The sequence below is a fragment of the Globicephala melas genome, chromosome 11 (genome assembly GCF_963455315.2).
Source record: "Globicephala melas chromosome 11, mGloMel1.2, whole genome shotgun sequence".
NCBI lineage: Eukaryota > Metazoa > Chordata > Mammalia > Artiodactyla > Delphinidae > Globicephala > Globicephala melas.
In genome coordinates, this window is record NC_083324.2 from 81,140,998 (window position 1) to 81,154,297 (window position 13,300).

Genomic DNA, 13,300 nt, shown 5'->3' on the forward strand with positions numbered 1-13,300 from the left:
CACGATACGCAGTCGTTACTTAGGCTTATTTTCAACAAATACCACACGCTTGGATACCAGGCATTAAGGATACAATGTTAACGAGACGCCGCCGGTCCTAAAGAAAGTCTAATGGGGAGAAACAAAAGTAAATAAAGAACAATGTAGCAAGATAAGTAAGCTCAGAATATAAGGGGAGCATAGAGGAATAAGATCTGTGATAGGTGACACTTGGTCTGAGGATTAAAGGAAGTCGGGAAATAGAGGAAAGTAGGGATTCCAGCAGAAAATGAGCGTCACCAAATTCATGGCTTGTGGTGTGTGCAGGCAAATGAGAAAAAGTTCGATACTGGCAAATAAGGCAGAGTGATCGCAAGAGAGGAAGAGCCAGAGGGATTTCTAGGCCAGTCCTTTGGTTTCAATGCTTTATATATACTAATGACTTCCAAATCTTATGTCCATCCCAGACTTATCTCAAGTTCAGACATACACATACATCTACTTTCTGATATTCTTGTAGATCTCCGGCGAATTCAAAATGTATATCCCAGACTGAACATCATCACTACTTTCCCAGTGAATCTTATCTTAGTACTTGGCATCACCATCTACCCATTAGCATGAGCCAAAATGGTCTGGCGTCTTGAGTATTCATTTTTGTGAGCCATTACTATAGCAAAAATCCAAGTTCCTTGTATGGAATGATGAAATTATGTTGAAATTCCAGAAAAGCTTAGGTAGAAGGATAACACTACCGGAGTTCAGCACTTAGTTTAGAGACATGGAATATTTGTATCCACATAATTAGAAATGTACACATAACTAGGACTGCTCATTTCCCCTGAATAAATCTTCAAATAATGAGGACTGAAAGATTACTTGGGGAAGCAATATACTGACTGCATATATTCAGGGGAGGGTGCCCTACCCAGCCAGCAGAAAGGGCCATCTCTGTTGTGGGCCCCTCTTGACTTAATATCTCAGTTCCCCAAGCTAGAAGGCCCTGTTTACACACTCAAGAATACCAATCTGATTAGAAATTGGCCTTAGATGTGCCCGGGGAGGGGGTGGGGGACGACTGCTTCCCATGAAATCTTTTTTCCCATAGGAAGGCTGATTCCTGGGAGGGGACACTCAATTATTTTTTGCTTAAGGTGTTAATCCAAGTAGAAAGCATTAAATCATTTTAACGTGGTAAAATATTAGCATCACCCTAAATCCCATGTGGAAATCATAGGTCCTACATTTCACAAGCCCCCTCAGAAAAGGAAAGGGCATGATTACATCTGACAGTCCAATCGTAGCAGTAGTGTTTTCTAACTAAAAGAGAAATTAGGAATGTAAGAAAGATCTAACCACTTGTTTTACTACATTGGGAGACGGAAATAACACATACACCTGGTACTTAGAAAATCACAATGTATAAAGTTCACCTGTCTCCCACAAGCAAAGCTAGTAGCAGTAATTAGCAGGGAAACAGTCCTTTTTCAGTGTGCATGTAGGCGGCTCTGAAAAGAGCCTTTTGGGGTGGATAGGAGACCTTCAGGCTCACGCCCTCTCCCCGCGGATGCGGCGGGCAAGCTGGATGTCCTTAGGCATGATGGTGACGCGCTTGGCGTGGATGGCACACAGGTTGGTGTCCTCGAAGAGTCCCACCAGATAGGCCTCGCACGCCTCCTGCAGCGCCATCACGGCAGAACTCTGGAAGCGCAGGTCGGTCTTGAAGTCCTGCGCGATCTCGCGCACCAGGCGCTGGAACGGCAGCTTGCGGATCAGCAGCTCCGTGGACTTCTGGTAGCGGCGGATCTCGCGCAGGGCCACCGTGCCGGGCCGGTAGCGGTGCGGCTTCTTCACGCCGCCCGTGGCCGGCGCGCTCTTGCGGGCCGCCTTGGTGGCCAGCTGCTTACGTGGCGCCTTGCCGCCGGTGGACTTGCGAGCGGTCTGCTTAGTGCGAGCCATGACTAGATGGTTCAGCTAGCATAAAGGCGCGCCCTGGCCACCTATTTATAGCGAGAGTCACAAGCTGATTGGACAAAAGGAGACCAGGACTATCCAACCGGTAACCGGACTGGTTAGGACTCGAAAATTTTATTTGTTGTTCCCCCAATCCTCCGACAGTGTCAGTTATCTGTGACCTCAATTTTTTTTCATTTTTCCTGTAAAGTTGTTTGCTCTGTAACAGCAATTTCCAGTAGAAATAAATACAAGCTACATAAGAAACAGAAACTTTTCTAGCAACATTAGAACAAAATAAAAACAGAAGAAATTGTTTTTAATAGTATTCTGTTTAACCTCATATATCTAAAATATTCATTTCAACATGTAATCAATATAATTGTTAGATATTTCACATTAATTTTTTTTATTTTGCAGTTTGAAATCCAGTGTGTATATTACATGTCTACTGCTTTGTTCAAACGAGCCACATATCCAGTGATCAGTGGCCACAATTGGTTAATAGTAGCACTGTACCATCACCCCTCAGCTTTCCTTCAAACACGAATTTTAAGAACTTAAAAATTTTTTTCAGTAAGTACAATCTGATTTGCATGTGAGGAATTAAAGGGTTAATAACTTCATAGGGAAACTCATCCTTACATGAACTTCTTTTCATTGTTAGTTAATATAAAACAATTCCATTGCAGCACAATTTATTTTTCTATTTTAGGAATGTAATTCCTTTGTTTTTAAAGAATCTAATTCCCCACCAGTAACCTATGTTTACCGCAAGCTACACACCCCTTGGGTTTGCATCTACATCCAATAGTTCCTTAGCAACTGGCAGAACCTTAGGAGAGCCTCCTTGCCTGGCATCTGATACATCTGATCCTCCCCCTCCCCCCAGGGCCTAGAAATTACCAAGGCAAGCTTTTTTTTTTTTTTTAAGGAAAAAATGATCTAATCCCATCAGTACAAGGTCTTTTAACAATAAAAAGACTAAGAAAACGGTATTTTAAACTAGAACTTAGCATTTTTATCCTGAAACGAATGATCATCGACTTATATAGACATCTGTTTGTATGGATGGGTGCGAGGGAGCTTGGAAAATACTTGAGAACCCAATAATAAACAATGAGTATAATTGTCAGGCACCTCAGCTAACTTTTCCAATAAGAAGCCTGAGTATTTAAATATTCCTTAATCAGCAATGTAAAAGGTAATGTACACTGATGTGAAATTAGGTCTTTCTCAGATATCTTACGGCTCCAAAAATGGCCTTTGACCTAAGATACAGGTTTGGTTTGATCCCTGAACATTCAGGATGTCTAGAACCCAGAAAACAAAGATGTCTTAAAACTGCCACAAAAAAGGCACATTGACCTTCCACCAGAAGTTTGTGCTTTCCAGAGGTTCATGATGCGTAGAGGTGAAGGTGACAATACTTAAGAATGACTCACTCCACATAACCCCTCAAATCTGCCAATGGTGTTGAATCAAAGTTTATAGGTTATTTCACACACTTTAACATGGAGTGGAAATCACTTCCTAACACAAGTTTTGAGGTTGGTATAATTCACCTATAATGGTCCTAAGTATTATCTAGAGTATAAGCTTTATAAACCTAGTGCTCAGTTCTTCCCAGAAAACTGTAGGTGGCTCTGAAAAGAGCCTTTGGTTTGATTGCGAACCTTGAGCTGCATTAAACTAATCCAGACTTCTATTTGCCTTTGGCCTTGTGGTGGCTCTCAGTCTTCTTGGGCAGCAGCACGGCCTGAATGTTGGGCAGGACCCCACCCTGCGCGATGGTGACTTTACCCAGCAGCTTGTTGAGCTCCTCGTCGTTGCGGATGGCCAGCTGCAGGTGGCGCGGGATGATGCGCGTCTTCTTGTTGTCGCGGGCCGCGTTACCCGCCAGCTCCAGGATCTCGGCCGTCAGGTACTCCAGCACCGCCGCCAGGTACACCGGCGCGCCGGCCCCGACCCGCTCGGCGTAGTTGCCCTTACGGAGCAGGCGGTGCACTCGGCCCACGGGAAACTGGAGCCCGGCCCGCGAAGAGCGAGTCTTAGCCTTGGCGCGAGCCTTGCCCCCTTGTTTGCCTCGTCCGGACATGGCTCGGGATCAACAACGGCTATCAAAGATAAGAAGCAAAAACTTAAAAACGCATGTTTTATAGGCCCTGCTAGGCGCGAAAAGGAAGCGGTACGATTGGCTAACATTTTAGTTTCATTTAGGCCAATGGAAACGCCACTATGCAGGATGCCTACCTTGACTGGGCAAAAATTGAGCTATGACGTCACTGGGGAAAATCACCAATCACCAGCCACCTTTATCCCACCTCATTTGCATAAACCCTTGTTGTTAAAGAAGCGCCTTTTACTTTCCTGGTCCTTTGTTTCATTTCGATCGCAGTACTTTAGCATGCCTTAGCCTGCGACGTCCACTCCTGCCCCAAAGAAGGGCTCCAAGAAGGCGGTGACTAAGGCACAGAAGGATGGCAAGAAGCGCAAACGCAGCCGCAAGGACAGCTACTCCGTGTACGTGTACAAGGTGCTGAAGCAGGTCGATCCGGACAATGGCATCTCGTCCAAGGACATGGGCATCATGAATTCGTTCGTTAACGACATCTTCGAGCGCATCGCGGGCGAGGCGTCGCGCCTGGCGCATTGCGCTCGACCATTACATCCAGGGAGATCCAGACGGCCGTTCGCCTGCTGCTGCCTGGAAAGCTGGCCAAGCATGCAGTGTCTGAGGGCACCAAGGCTGTCACCAAGTATACCAGCTCCAAGTAAATGTGTTTATAGGCGTTACCAAACCCAAAGGCTCTTTTCAGAGCTACTTAACACTTCTCAAGAAAGCTGGGGCGCCTTGCCTGTCATTTCCGTGCGGGGGGTGGGGGAAGGTGGCGGGGAGAGAGAAGGAGGAGGTGTCTTTGCTGGATTTGGGTAATATTTGAAGAGGTGACGTTTAACCCAAATTTGGTGTTAATCTGACAAATGTTCAGACAAGGAAGTGCATTTTGGCGAGCACTTCTGGTGTCAACACTATGTTCTTTGATTCATCTAGCCCGTCTCCCCAGGTTTGACTGGACAGACAATACCTGAAAACCTCGAGAACAACAATGACAACGCCAGGGAAATCCAGGAAGTCACTGGACTGGTTCCCTTTAGATACTAGTTTAATTTCACAGTTAGGAAGCCCCAGGTTAAAATGTTTGCAGTTTAGCCCATTCTATAAGTGCGCCTGGGAGCCTGTAAGCATTGTGAATGGAAGCCATTTTTACGTGTACAGGAACTCCACACCCATTCACTGCATAGCCCTTTTTCTCGTATCACTTTGCAGCAGACCACGATGCCGTACACTAGTGCAGGAACAAAGGAACAAGACTTCAGCTGCAATACGTGATCTGAACAGATAACTCCTTAAAAGAAAAGATAGGTACCCCTGAAAAGAGCTTTTACAATTGAAAACAGCAATACTGCAATCAGCCGCCAAAGCCATAGTGGGTGTGTCCCTGGAGCTTGAGAGAACAAAGTCTACAGCGGTGACCGTCTTGCGCTTGGCACGCTGGTTATGGCGTCATGGTCACATTTCATAGTAAGACCTTCAGCACACCGCGTGTCTCTGTAGATGAGACCGGAGATGCACTTGACTCCACCGCGGCAGGCCAGGCGCCGGATGGCGGGCCTGGTGATACCCTGGATGTTGGCACACAGGACCTTACCGTGGCTCTTAGCACCACCATTAACCCTAGCCCCTCCCCGCCTTGCCGTGGCCTTGCCATGTTGAGAGTACAGATAAATCGAAACTCTAAAGACAACAGTGGAAAAAAGGTGTACTCAAGGCGGGGGGTGGGGTGGGGTGGGGGTGGGGGTGGGGGGGCAGCCGTTTATTTGAATTCTTCGGACCAAATTAAAAACTAGAGAAACTCGAGAGGGAAAGACTCGCATTTCTCGTTCCGCTCCCTTCCTTGTTCCAAACAAAGGCGGAACTCCCGAAGTAGCTGAGTTCATCTTGGATAAGGTGAGGCCTAAGGTGCGGTGCCCTTGGAGGGAAGAAAAGGTGCTGTGGACTCAGAGATGTATTTTAGGCACGAAAAAGAGATTAACCAGAGAATGCGGAATGTGCTGGATGGCCTAGGGGCAGGGATGGATGGAGGCTCTTTTTAATTGTGCCCGTTTTAAGCACTTTGAATCATATGTACACATTGTCCATAAATAAACAAACAAAACACAGGTAAGATAATAAATGCTTCAGTAGAGATGTGCGTGGAAAGCCCAAAGAGCCCAGAATAAATAATATTACCAATAAAGGAGCGTGGTGTACAAAACAGCATTCTGGATACTTGAAGTAAGAAAGTGGATATCACACTCAAGGCATTGGAAATGGTCAGTGGGACTAAAGTCTACAGGAGTGGGCTTCTCAAAACGATGACAGAATTTCAGTATAAAACCACTAGGTATGAACCATGAAACGTTTATCAAGTAAGATTCTGAAGTATTCACGATTCAAGATGCCAATTTAGTGTTGTATGGTTATTTAAATGAAGCAGACTCTCACATTACTTGTTAAATTAATCTAGCAGTCATACGAGTTTCTTTGTTCCCCTGAGCATGAAGGAGAAAAAGAAAGTACCATTGGTCCGTTTTGGAACTAGTAGTCCTCTTTTTAACAAGCTAAAAAGAGATGTCAAATACAACATTGTTACCTTTGCAGCCAGCCAGGGATCAGAATTGCAAACTGCATAGATCTATATCTAAGGAATATGCAACAATGTCTAATGTTTGGACTTCCTAGGAGATCTCTTACAAATCAAATGAGACTCCCACATTTTTATTAACTGAGAACAGACAACTCGGTGGTAGTTTTGAACACCGGCAGAGAATTCCATATTAGACAGGAGAAAGAGAATCTGACAACTCTTTAGATCACATTCTTTTGACTACTTTTATGAAGGAGGATTGGAACTGTAATTTCAGGGTAGAGGAACATCTTACTTTTTTGAGAATCATTAATTATAGACTTTCATTTTTAAGGTTAGGTTCTGAAATTTAAGTAGTTAATATTATAAGAAAGAGCAGGCCTGAGTTCATATTTTACATGAAAAACAGAAAAAAGACTGCAGAGGATTTTATCCTTCAAAAGGGCTTTATCTTCCACCATCCAGGAAGTCCTCTCTACTGTACAGATTGGCTTATTGTCAATAATAAGGGTATTCTTTGTTTTTTGTTATTTTCATATGTTTAGTAGGTACATTCCTCACCTTCGTTCGTGCAAGTTTTTTAATAAATTTGTTTTCTATAACCTCATATTCTTCTATGAGAACCTACTATTTAGTCTGTCTCAGCAGGTTTATAAGACAGAAGTTGTAACAGAGATGCGAGAATCCATAGAGCGTAAGGAGGGCCTGCTTTCCTTTCCAGTGTTTCTATGAGCCTTAGTTGTTATAAACTGGAAGTAACAATGCAATGCTTCAAGCTGGGACTTTATTAGGATTCTTACATCTGAGGAATATATTCACGATAACAAAACTCACAAGAGATGCTCATCAAACTAGAATTCACTATATTAGTTGTAATGAGAAGTATGCCTGGCCTGACTGACCAATTTGTTGGTCACAAATTGCTTTAGTAAGTCAAGAAAGTAAATGAAGTAGCCTGATTCCTAAGGAACATTTTCATAAATCTTTAACAGTACTATAACTTCTCTCTCTTTATTCTTGGTATAATTGTATCTTAAACAGTCACACTTGCAATCTAGCATGAATTGATTGTCTCCCTGGAGGATTTTGAGGTAGAGGTCACCAACAATCCTCACACCTCACCTTTCCTTTGCTCAGATCCTAGCATTCCATCTCAACTCCCGTGCACATATCTGTCATTAAATTGTTGGAATTTCACTTTTATATCATTTTACATTTGACTGCATGATTTCTTAATATCTGAGAAACATTAGAGATTTGGAAGTGCTTTCAAAGAACCTCATCCATCTATTCCTGCTCCTGTTATGACCAGGTTCTATTTCTGTACCCTTTCTTCAACTTCTGGGAAAGAACCCCACGTAAGGTTTATAAAACTGAATTCCCAGATGAGAGCCCCCAAAGATGCACTTACATATGGGAGAGGTTAGCACCCTTCAGGCTCTCAAATGTGTTGATTTAGAAACTCAATATCTGTGTGTACAAAAAAAGACTACAGACTTAGAATTTTAAAACAAAACTTTGTCATTTATAAAACTGTGCTGCAGGAAGAAAGGGAAAGGGGTGAGAAGGAGACCTGCAAGCTTAACCAAGCAGAGGTCCAACCAACCTCTCATTTAGTGGCCCCCAGGTATTCCTCTCCCTCTCCATGCAATGAAGGTAGGAGTTAGAACTCTTAGATACCAAGACCATGTTTCCTTGGCAAAACAAGACAAAACAAAACAAAATACCAGAAAATGGATGATCTGAGGTCACCGAGGGGTGACTTCAATACCACGAAGAGGCAAATGCCATTCTGGTCACTGTGCGGATCACAGACAAGTCAGTGAAACTCGTACCAGTTTCCTTATCCGCAAAACAGGGGTAGAAAGCCAGCCCAGTTTCATCAAAAAGTTGTTTGGATCGAATAAAACAATATATGTATCAGGGAAATAATTAAGCATCATACAATAAGGGAAGAAGAATTATATAGAAAGTATTGCCAATTCCAGTTATAAATCAGGCATATCATTGTACAGCCAATGATTTTATGTGACCCAATCAGCCAGCAAAAGGGAAATTAATTTATTTCATCATCAAGTATTTGTTAAGCACCTATGATTATGTGACAAGCACTATGCTAGTATGGAGGATACACAGTGAAAAAAAGCCTGTGAAAGTTTCTTGGGAAAAAAAAGCCTGTGAAAGGGGAAAAAAAAAGCCTGTGAAAGTTCCTGCTCATGTGACACTTTGAGGGGAGGGGTAAGCTAGGCAATAAAAAAATAAATTAATAAAATTCTTAATATATCAGCTCCTTAGTAAGTGATTTGGATAAAAATAAAGCAGGAAAGGGGATAGGAAGTTGGGGATCTCAATTTTAAGGAGGGTATGCAGACAAGGCATCGTGGAGGAGTCATTGGCATAAAGTGCTGAGTCACTACCTGGGGAAATCTGTTCCAGGCAAAAGGAACAAGTAACCAAGTCAGGTACTTAGTGTGTTCTGGGAACTGCAAGAGGCCGTTGTGGCTGGGGAAAGGGAGCTATGGGGTGAGCAGTTTTGAGCTTCTTGTGTCTTTTTCTCTTAGTCCAACTTAATTTCTGCACAGAGCCTTGGCAGCCTGCATGTTTTCTAAATAGCTGCTGAAAAAAATGCCCTGCAAACAAGACGAGATGGTGCCACCTCTGCAAGGCTCTAGATCCAGGAAAGCAAACAGTATTATTGCAAAACCATCCCGAAAGAGGTGAATTCCAACAAAGGAGTCTTGTTCTCAGCCATACCCCAGCACCAAGTGCAGAGCCTGGAATGTACACTCAGTGAATGCCACCCCAACAAATGTTTTTTTACAGCTTAATATAATAACCATACATAGCACTTAGATGGTGTCTTTAGGGGAGTTTTCTTATCTCTAATCATCTCACTCTCACAAAACTCCACGCAAGCCCAACAATTTTGTAAACAATCATCATGTCTGAAAACATATGACAAACTTAAATAGCCCCATAAGAAGACACTGACGTTCACTAAAGCATTACTTATAGTGGCAAAAAATTGGGGACACTCCTACTGAGTAAAACTAAGGGAGTAGATCAGGAAAATTCCTGTTTCTAGAGTTGTTCAGGTTACTGTTACTGCATAGTAAGCAGCCCAAGCTCGGTGGCACAAAACATTTTATTATGTGCATGGATTCTGTGATCAGGAATTAGGGCAGAGCACAGCAGGAATGGCTGTCTGCTCCAAAATGTCTGGGGCCCCAGGTGGAGGGTCACTGACTTGTGATTCTTGGGACAGCCGCTGAGGGCTGGAATCGTCTGGAAGCATCTTCACCCATATGTCTGGCAACTGACACTGGCTGTGGGCTGGGACTGTCTGCGAGAGCACTTTTATGTGGTCTGGCTTCCTAACTATGTGGTGGCCCAGAATGTTCAGACTTCTCATATATTCCAGAAGTGAGTCTCCCAGGACACTTAACCAGAAGCTGTGACTTCCCATCTTAGGATAAAAGTCAAAATCCTAACCAGGTCCCACACAGCATTGTCAGTTGTATATAAGATGATTAAGTGGGAGGTACAAAGCTGGAAGCAGGGATTTCACCCTTAGAAAAGGTCCCTGAAAACCCAGATGAAAATGTCATTTTACAAAAGTTGAGGAGTCCTAACGATAATTCTTGGGTATAGGACTGTCCTGAGCACAGCTGGACTTCCAGCATCTCTGGCCCTGTTCTGTCAACGCCAGTTGTGCCCTGAGCCATTGAGACAACCAAAACACCCACACGTTTTCAAAATGCCCCTCCAGGAGGCGGTACAGTTTTGTTGGTGGGGTGGGGGGAACAGGTTGTTTAAAATTTACTAGTTGGGATCCGGTGCCTAAAAGATGGATATTTGTCACAAGAGATACCTTTCCAAAATTATTCCTTGTGGGCCCCATGGTGTAATGGTTAGCACTCTGGACTTTGAATCCAGCGATCCGAGTTCAAATCTCGGTGGGACCTTACTGAATGTTCTCGTTTTCATTTTTATTTCTGCAATCTCGTCCCTTAAAACCAGCATTTCCCCCTGTAATCCAGCCCACCACACGTCAGTTATAATGAGCAATAGTATCTTGGTCAAGCTTCGGAAATCGGAGCCCACCGGCTGCTGGAGCGAAGCTGTATGCAGAAACCAGCGCCGCGGGGAGCAGCCGCCAATCCTGTTACCTGTGCCCAGGTCCGGGCTCGGAGGGGCTGTCTCTCGACTGTCTCCCCTCGCTTTATTCCTAGAAAGGAATCTATGTACGCATGCAAACGGACTTTCTGTTTTTAAAAGAATGGCCACATTACCCTAAAACTGGAAAAGGAAGTCTAAACCGAGACGTGATAAATATCTGATTAGCAGCTGCTTTCCCTCGCGGCTTTGCTCTTCACTGAGCTTTCTCAGAGGGTGGCATCCGAGCCCACACAGGCAGAGCACGATGCATTAGCAGTCCCGGGCCTTAACCACTTTCACGCCACCTCGACCCATCTTAGCTGCAAATTCCTTAGATTCTTTCTTAGACTTATGTTAGTAATACTTCTGCACTTCGATTACGTTGATCCGTGTGGTACAGTTCTTCAAACTGCAGGTAGCAACCCATGAATGAGCAGCCCTTGTTGTCACCTTTGAGAATCCTAAGACAGGACAAGTTCTTTTCACTTTGCTCGGGCAGCTTTCCACATTTTAATGATTGCTGACCTAACCTGCCCACATCTCCAACCTCATTTGTCACCGTTCCTGTCACACACTTACCTCCAAATTAGCTTCTAGCCACAAGCCACGATAAAATTATTTCTATTCTTCCTTTTTTTTTCCTCTCCACATTTTCTACCAGCAAAACTTTTTTGCCCTCCCATTTCCCCTCATGTTATGAGGTCTGATTCTCTACTCATTCCTCAAATATTAACTTAGCCCTTTCAGCCCTTCTTACTGAGGACTTCATTGACTCCCTTCCTCTAGGCTTTCGTGCCCCATCTGTTTCCTCAGCACCGGAATATCCCCTTCTCCTACCACCTCACGTTTTAATTGCTTGTTTGATAAGCCCTCCCTCCTGCTCTAGACAGCAAGGTCTCCTAGGGGAGAGACCAGTACTGTGGCCTTGTTCACCTTTCAGTTCTCAGTCCCACAGTCCCTGTTTCCTGTTAGGAGTTCAAAAATACTTGCTGAGTGCAGGGAGTTCCCTGGTTCCTAGTGGTTAGGATTCCGGGCTTTCCCTGTTTGGGGAACTGAGATCCCACAAGATGCATGGCCAACAAAACAAAACAAACAAACAAAAAACAAGTTGCTGAGTGCATAAAGTTTTCACCTAATCTGGTTTGATCATCCCAGAACCCAGGACAGTTCATGTCCACGCTTGGTTCCAAATCTGTCTGCTCCACTTCTTCCCAGATTTCTTCTCACTCTTTTCCTTCAATGATCCCAAGTCTACAGTGACTCTAAGAACAAGTCTTTGCCCAAGACTGGAGCAGAAGCCTCCCTGAAGGTGAATGTCAACCATGACTCTGTCTTAATGAGACCACAGCGGTAAAGTTGGGTGGGGGGATGTGTAATTTGAGCACTGAATTTTGCACTTTTGAATGAGAGTTTGAAAAGAAAGTCTCCTTTGACTACATTCGTGCCCTGTCTTCCTGAAGTCTGTATGTGCCTAGTTTCGGTTACCTATTGGTTGTAGGGAGGCCAGTGCCTGCCATGGGCTTAGCCTCTGGAAAGCACTAATTACACATTTGTCCTTCAGCTGAAGATTTTTGAGCGCTGCACAGAAAGCTAGGATTTAGGCTGAAGGTGTTCTTTTTCCCTTTCTGAGGGTGCAGGAAAGAGACAGACCTTAACCTCTGAACGCTGCACTTGTTTGTCCCCTACTCAGAAGGGTTTCACTTGCTGCTCTCATCACAGTTTGCCTGGGGGCAAGAGTCTGGGAAAGCTGTAGGATGTGGCCCTGGAGAAGCACAGATGCTTTTCTCTGCTAGACGGGGAGCCACTGCTGCACAAGTCACAGGCACCTTCCTGCACGTGGTGCACTTTTGTTAACATATCGGGAACCGCGCAGGGTCAAGGCCATTGGGACTATTCTTCCCTGTGGCGTTGGAAAATGTAATTGAACTGGTGTATTCGTCGCTGACCAGTTATGCCGAGGGAAGAGGAATCTACTGCTTTCCCCGCACAGGTTTAAAAGCATCTCCTTTGTAAGGACATTTTTCTTGTATCTGCCAGGTTTCGACAGTTTAGAATCTCCAGTGGAGGATGTTTACCCTCTCTCCTGAGGGTTTCCTACCCACTGTATGCAAAAAATGAACCGTCCTTGGCCATTCTCCATCTGTTCTAAGCTTGAGGAAAACTCCCAACCCAGCTTTCCAGAAAAGAACCAATTTAAGATTTTTCCAGTAAAAGCCACCCTGAAAAAATCCTTCTGCAAGGGAATCCTGCAAGAAGCCTGGTGTTTACAGGGATACTTACAGGGTTGTGGAGTTTTTTGTTGGTTTGTTTAGGGTATTTGGTGGGGTTTTGTTTGGGGCGGGGAGGGAGGGCTTGCGCTTTATAGTCTGTGTCCACAAGAGGGCGCGCCGTCCTCGAAGCCCGCCTCCAGCGTATCTTCGCTTAAAATCTGAAATCCTGGAAATATATTTGGAGCAAAACTGGACTCCCCTATACCACTAAAGAATTTGCTAGGCACTCACTCCTAAACTTGCGCAGGATAT

At 44.3% G+C, this 13,300-nt stretch overlaps 2 protein-coding genes, 1 non-coding gene and 2 pseudogenes across 3 annotated transcripts; 2 read left to right on the forward strand and 3 right to left on the reverse strand.

The window, feature by feature from the left end:
- Positions 1–1,527: 1,527 nt before the first annotated feature.
- On the reverse strand, positions 1,528–1,938 carry H3C10 (H3 clustered histone 10). The gene has a single exon (XM_070046761.1). It carries the CDS (start codon positions 1,936–1,938, stop codon positions 1,528–1,530), a length of 411 nt encoding a protein of 136 aa, XP_069902862.1.
- A 1,283-nt stretch (positions 1,939–3,221) lies between these two features.
- Positions 3,222–4,030, reverse strand: LOC115848805 (histone H2A type 1). Its single transcript, XM_030849735.3, has one exon. The coding sequence runs from the start codon at positions 4,028–4,030 to the stop codon at positions 3,638–3,640; it is 393 nt and encodes a 130-aa protein (XP_030705595.1). The 3' UTR covers positions 3,222–3,637.
- Positions 4,031–4,339: 309 nt separating this feature from the next.
- On the forward strand, positions 4,340–4,710 carry LOC115848797 (histone H2B type 1-C/E/F/G/I-like; annotated as a pseudogene).
- A 692-nt stretch (positions 4,711–5,402) lies between these two features.
- LOC115848827 (histone H4-like) lies at positions 5,403–10,086 on the reverse strand (annotated as a pseudogene).
- Positions 10,087–10,513: 427 nt separating this feature from the next.
- Positions 10,514–10,585, forward strand: TRNAQ-UUG (transfer RNA glutamine (anticodon UUG)). Its single transcript has one exon. It is a non-coding gene; the product is annotated as a tRNA-Gln (tRNA).
- Positions 10,586–13,300: the final 2,715 nt, after the last annotated feature.

Bases quoted from the DNA above. Each gene is read 5' to 3' on its own strand.
- H3C10 (XM_070046761.1), bottom strand. From the start codon at position 1,938: ATGGCTCGCACTAAGCAGACCGCTCGCAAGTCCACCGGCGGCAAGGCG.
- LOC115848805 (XM_030849735.3), bottom strand. From the start codon at position 4,030: ATGTCCGGACGAGGCAAACAAGGGGGCAAGGCTCGCGCCAAGGCTAAG.